The sequence below is a fragment of the Thermomyces lanuginosus genome, assembly GCF_041956635.1.
Source record: "Thermomyces lanuginosus strain ATCC 200065 unplaced genomic scaffold VTN49scaffold_32, whole genome shotgun sequence".
Taxonomy (NCBI): Eukaryota; Fungi; Ascomycota; class Eurotiomycetes; order Eurotiales; family Trichocomaceae; genus Thermomyces; species Thermomyces lanuginosus.
Genome location: NW_027192366.1, coordinates 438088 through 444087, shown reverse-complemented (window position 1 = coordinate 444087; position 6000 = coordinate 438088). Strand labels below are relative to the sequence as shown.

General features: G+C 56.0%; 2 protein-coding genes across 2 annotated transcripts; both read right to left on the bottom strand.

Annotated features, from left to right (window-relative positions):
- Window positions 1-55: 55 nt before the first annotated feature.
- VTN49DRAFT_4926 (uncharacterized protein) lies at window positions 56-467 on the bottom strand (the record flags this gene model as incomplete). The annotated part of the gene is made up of 3 exons (XM_069412926.1): window positions 56-183; window positions 246-337; window positions 397-467. The coding sequence occupies 3 exons, from the start codon at window positions 465-467 to the stop codon at window positions 56-58; spliced, it is 291 nt and encodes a 96-aa protein (XP_069266845.1).
- A 590-nt stretch (window positions 468-1057) lies between these two features.
- VTN49DRAFT_4925 (uncharacterized protein) lies at window positions 1058-4364 on the bottom strand (the record flags this gene model as incomplete). The annotated part of the gene is made up of 6 exons (XM_069412925.1): window positions 1058-1131; window positions 1189-3428; window positions 3483-3711; window positions 3770-3863; window positions 3943-4097; window positions 4175-4364. The coding sequence occupies 6 exons, from the start codon at window positions 4362-4364 to the stop codon at window positions 1058-1060; spliced, it is 2982 nt and encodes a 993-aa protein (XP_069266844.1).
- Between the last annotated feature and the right edge of the window lie 1636 nt (window positions 4365-6000).

Here is a 6000-nt window from a genome sequence, read left to right as displayed (position 1 = left end):
GAGAAGAAGAAAGAAAGAAAAAAAAAAAAAAAAAAAAAAAAAAAAGGAAAACGCATCATTGAATCTTCTTCTTCCTCCGCTTCTCCAAATCTTCCCGATCCTCTCGCCACGCGACCACGATGTACGCGACCAGGACCACATTCGCCGTTATGGCCGCCGCGGCTCCTGCCAGGGTTGCGTTCCCTTTGGAACCTCTTCTTAGTTCTCCGACTCGAGAAAGACAACAAAGGAGAAGGAAAACCTACCCCGGAAAAGCGTGTTCACGCCAAGGAAGTACACTGCCAATGGCGCGCAGATCATTGCAATAGAGAACGCGATCAGTTTGGCGATAACCTCGCTGGGCCAGTCCCGTCAATAAAAACAACTGCGACGACTCTAGGGATGTTTTTGACATACGTAGGCACCGCGGGAGATACATCGGATGTGTCTGTAGAGGATTCTTGCTGCTTTTTCTCTGACTGCTCCATTTTTCGCTTCTCTAGTAATAGGTTCTGTCTTTATGGATGGCCTTGAGGTGTTGATGAGGATAGTTGTTGGTGATTTCAAAGAGACGCGACTTCCACAAGATAACTTTCCGAGTCCAAACCTGAAAATCAAATAGGTTACATGCATGTGACGAGAATCTTCAGCGCTGATTGGCTATACTCAGACCCCATTACAGACATGCTTGCAACCTGACATTTACTCCATTTGCAGAGGTCCTACGGAGTACACATTGGGATAACAAGGAAGAATCTCATACAGTTGCTTTAGCTAGACTAGGTACTTCTTCTGCCAGTAATAAGAAAAAAGCGAGCGAGCTCCAGACATAAAATAAATCCATAGCAAAAACAGGGTATGTTTGAAAATAGAAAAATCAGACGTAAACAAGAAGTAGATCAGACTTATTGGGAATTCCGGCAAGATTCAAAAAAGGAATGGAGAGAAAAGAAAGCCAAGTCGAGGTGGAAGGGATATTTTGCTGGACAAAAAAGAACAAAGAAGATATCCGAAACCAAAATATGAACTGAGAAAATCAAATCACGTTGTCTCCGTAGCTTCAGGTCGGTCTAAGTCTTCACCGCGCCGCTTCCATGTTCCCCGTCAGTTCGGCCACGCGGGCCTTGATGCGGGCCACGCGGGACTCGATCGCTAGAAACGATAGTCAGCATGCATTGATAATGCCTGGATGGACATTAGGGTACTCACTCTCCTCACCGCTCGTGTCACCGTCATCCGTCCGGTCAGCCTGGCTGGCCCGGCTGGGCACCTCCTCAGCAGCGGCGGCCCGCTCAGCAGCGTTCTTGCGGAGCTGCGCCAGGCGGTCATAGGCCGACAGTGCCGGCCGCTCTTCCTCCGTCTGCGACGTCGGTCGCCCGGCCTCAGAAGCCGGCGACACGGACGATACCGGCGAGACGGGCTCTGCCGGGACATAGGCCGGCGTCTCCGTGTACTGACCCTGATCGAACGAGGAGAACTCCTTGTCCGCCATGGCCCGCTCCTGGGTGTCGACCCGCGACAGAGCATCAAAGTCGGCATCACGGCTGGTCCGCGGAGGCCCGTTGTACACAGGAGACGTAGCGACCGGCTCTGCGGCCGTCGGCGTGCGAGCCTCCTCCGGCTCCGGTGTCGGCTGCTGCTGCACTTCCTGCGCCGCGGAGGCGGTCGTCTTCTCCTGCGCGGGGGACTCGCCAGGGCCCTTCTTCTTCAGCGTCGTCTTGCGGTGGCTCGACGGAGGAGTCTTGGGCGCATCCTGCGCCTTGACCTTGTTCTCCAGTGCCGCGCGCGCTGCAGCGACGGCAGACGGATCAATGTTGACTTTCGATGACGGGGGGTTGTCTCGCTTCTTCGTGCTGTTGAAGATGCTCTTGAACGTTGTGTTGGCCCCGGGCTTCTTCTTGATCTTCTTTGGATCTTCACTCGACTCGAAGGACTTCTTGCCCTCCGGCTCACTTGACGGAGCGACCGTGCTCGCGGTCTCCTTTTCAGTTACCGGGGTGCTCTCCGTCTTCGCGGCAGGGGCGTCGTTCGCCGGAGCAGCGGGCGCACTCGACTTCTCCTCAGCGGATGTCTCCTGCGCCTCCGTCGCGCTCGGTCGCACGCCGGGGATGTTCAGGGTCTCCGCCGGCGCACCCGTGCCCGCGCGGCTGTCACTCAAATAGGCGGCCCGCACAGCATCCTTGTCGTAGTCGCGTGCCCACTTCATTGCTTGCGTCGCTTCCGTCAGAATGGACGTCTGCATCGTCATGACCGAGTTCGTCTTCGCCTGCTCCTCCTCGCTCCGACCCCGCCGCTCACTGTTCGCATCCTTCCGCTGCTCTTCCTCCTGCTCGCGCTGCTTCTTCTGCAGCGCCGCCGCCGCTGCTTGGATTCGCGCATGTTGGTCAGGGCCAATGCTTGTACGGCTTGACGGAGTGGTCGCGCTCTTGCTCTTGTAAACCTCCTCCGTTTGGCTCTTCTTCGACGATGATTTCCGGCGGCTGAGCTTCCGGCGGGAGCCAAAGCCAAAGAATCGCTTCTTCTCCGCAATGTACGCCCCGGGCTCCGGCTCAGGGGCGGCGCCCTTGACCTGCTCCTCCAGGATCAGCCATTTGGCGCCAGCAATGATCGTCTCGACCAGCGCGCAGCGACCAAAGACGGCTTTTCGTGCCGCGGTTTCCTCGCCTGCCAGGCTGCTGATCCACACCCACCAGAACGAGTCGTCGAGATCCATCGTTGTGATGCTCGCCAGCTCGCCCGGCTCGAGCGTGGATTCCGTCTCGAGGTTCCGCTTGTGCGATTGCGAGCTCTTACCACGGACGGCGACAACGGGGGGCAGAACTTTATCCGGGGGAAGCAAGAGCGAAGGCGGGCCCCTGGGACCGCTCTCATCAGGGAACCCTGACGACAAGAAGTCGGCCCACGATGGAGTGGTCGGGCGCTCCCAATCATTGGAGCGGGTCTCCGGTGCGGATCGCAGCTCCTGCAGCGGGGTGGTCTTGGGAAGGGTCAGGTCCTGGTCGTAATCCAAGTCAAGCTCGGCGCCGAAACCCAGATCCTCGAACCGGGACCATGAGATCTCGCGACCAGCGGTTGCCTTGGACGTCAATGGCGACGACTGGTTGACGTTGGAGATGGCCAGCAGGACTCGTTGGCATTCATCCGTCAGCGCGCAGACGGGGTCGTCAAGCGCCGCGAACTCCTGCAGGTGGCGGTCGCTATCACGGTACTCAAAGTTCTTCGCCCGGCGCAGTAGTGCAAAGGGGGTCGGCGAGACGTTCTCTACAATCATCACTACCTTTGTCGTCGACACCTGCAGTAGGGTTGGGGTTTCTGGAGGATACTCCGTAGCCTGAACCAGGGACTGCAACGCGATTGGCAACGACGAAATACCATTCACACCGCGGACGGAATCGGGGGATATCGAGCGCAGATACGCAAAGAAGAGATGGCTCGTCGCATCGGCGGCCCTGTTCCCTTTGGCGTTAGCAAAGATCATTGATGCGAGAAAGATGGCTACCCACGTCGCCCAGTTCTTGTAAGACGCCTCGAACCCGTTCCCTGTGTCGGTGTGCTCAAAGGCCCACCAGCCGGCATAGCGCGAGAGTTTCCGGCCGCCCAGACCATTGGACTTTGCATGGGCGGCGATCGCTGCCAGCAGATCGAAAAAGTCGAAAATGATCTTGGTGCGGGCATCGGATTCCACGCTGATGGGAATAAATGTCGAGAACGCATCGCGGGCGAAGTTTGAGTCTAGCCATCGTCGATCAGAACCTTTGTGTCCAACGCTTGTCAGAAGGAAAGGACATACCTTGTTCGCCAATCTTAAACAGTTCGTAAGCTTCCCAGGTGACAATTCCGCCGGGCAGTCTGCTCCAGCACCATTTCATAATGCTACATAGGACCTACAGCCAGACACGTCACATATCAGCCACCCGTCACAAGGCACACCAATAACCAGGGGTTCCCAGCCAATTTCCGTACCATCGGCTCAATTAGCCGCAGCTCCTTCATCAAAGCATCTCCACGCAGCGGCGTCCCATTTTTCTCCGCGTTGAAAAAGTTGCGAATAAAGGAGCGGGCGGCACTGGGATCTGAACTCGGTCGGAAAGGCAAGAGAAGGAATGGAATGTCAAGCCCTATCGATCACGGCGCATCGTCAGCAGCCTGCTCTCTGGACCAGACAGAAACAATGGGACCATCGGTCCAGGCATACCCCGGGACTTGAGCTCCTGCGTGCATCCCTTCAACAACTCCTGCACCTCCTCCGGGGCCACCTCGGTCCGCTGGTAGGCATCGGTCCACTCCGGCTTGGGGGGAGCGGTGTCTTCGGGGGCGGCTTGCTTCGCATTTTTGCGGACCCCGTTGGAGTCTCTACTCCGGAAGACGCGCGAGAAGAAGGGCATTGTTGCCTGCGGCGGGCTACAGATCGCGCGGGAGGATGCAGATGAGAACGAGCGTCTAGGCCAGCGATCGAGGGCGGCGCATTGGATGATACGAGACTAACGGGGGGGATCAGGGGGTGGACGCGGGGACCGATGGAAGCGGGTCCGCGATAACGTGGATTTGGCACGAGGAAGCAGGAAGAATAATGCAAGGGAATGAACGGAATCGAAATGTGAAAAAAAAATAATGCAGGCCGTTAGCAAAGGAGCGTCGGGTTCATCGGGCTCGGTGCTGGATGGGCATCAAGGCCAATGAAGATCGGTGTTTCAGAAAGCACAAAAGGAACGGAGGGAGAAATCTGATAAAACAGATCAACTGGAAGAATCAGAAAGGAACAGGGCAAAAACAATCTGCCAGGGCGGACGACCTGGAGATTCAGAATCGAAGAGAAATGGAGCGTCAATGGCTCTAAAAGGACAATAGGATTTTTTTTGTTTTTTTCTTTCCCTCTTGTTTTTCAGGGGTTAAGAAGACCTCTCTGGTTGGAGTGACTCCGCAGCCCGCACTGGCGAATCTGGGTCCAGGAATTAACTTTAGGCCACTTAACTACATCCAGTTAGATGATTAGATCGGGCCAATGAGGAATAGCCATGCGCCACAGCTGGTTCTAGCCACACCTTGAGCCACAGGTCGATCTGGCGGTGCGTTCTTGCCCTCTAGACAGCTGCTCCCTCGCACTGCGGCGAGAAAGTTCGCTGTGCTGCACGACCGTTTATGCAGTAGCCGATATGTAATTGCAATCAGATCTGCCGATCAAATCCATTCTCTGATTACAACTCCTGTCGGCTGTGCACTGCCTCCTAACCTCCCTTCCTCGAGGTCGTCGCATCCTACCGGAGTCTCGCCTCGATCGGCGCCGTCATTGGTGGACAGACCACCAAGCTATTGCTCACGTGACTGGCCAATCGGATCCCGGCTGGCCCAGCACCGGCACTAGCGCGAGCGACAGGCTTGGCGGTGGACGCCAGGACGGGGGGGAGTTGAGAGTGAAAGTACGTCGAGTCACATCTTCTGGTGAGAAGGGAAGAAGCAGCACGATGCTGAGATATTGACAGTGAGATGAGAATTCCGCTGTGGAGTGATTCTTGATTCTCGTCAACCTAATTGCTTGCGGCCAAGAGCTCAATGCGAGAGAAGGTTGAGCAAGTCTCAGATCAGATATGCTCCATACGGAGTACACGGGCCTTTTAACTCCCTGAACCCCGTGCTCCTGGTCAGGTTAGCCGACGAGTGCAGGACCGCCTTCGGACTGGCTCCCGACATTCTCTCCTTGTTCTTCACCACTAATTAGGCCTCCAGACAAATGATACTACAGCCTTGATGGTCTAGCCATGGTGTATGGGCTATGGGAACAGAAGGAAGCTGAATAGGAAGGGGGTGGCATTCGGCTAACCAGCCGCTTGGATTCCATTGCAAGCGCCCAGCAAATTAAACACCCATGCCGTTGGCGACTGCCAGAGCCGCCGGAGACAGCCGATGCATGCAGACGCCAAACTCCTGTTCATGAAGACGGACTGCCCGAGTCTCGAACGGATTGATGGAGATCGACGTTTAGTAAAGCTAGTGCTGCACGATAAAAATAGCGGAGATAGCGTT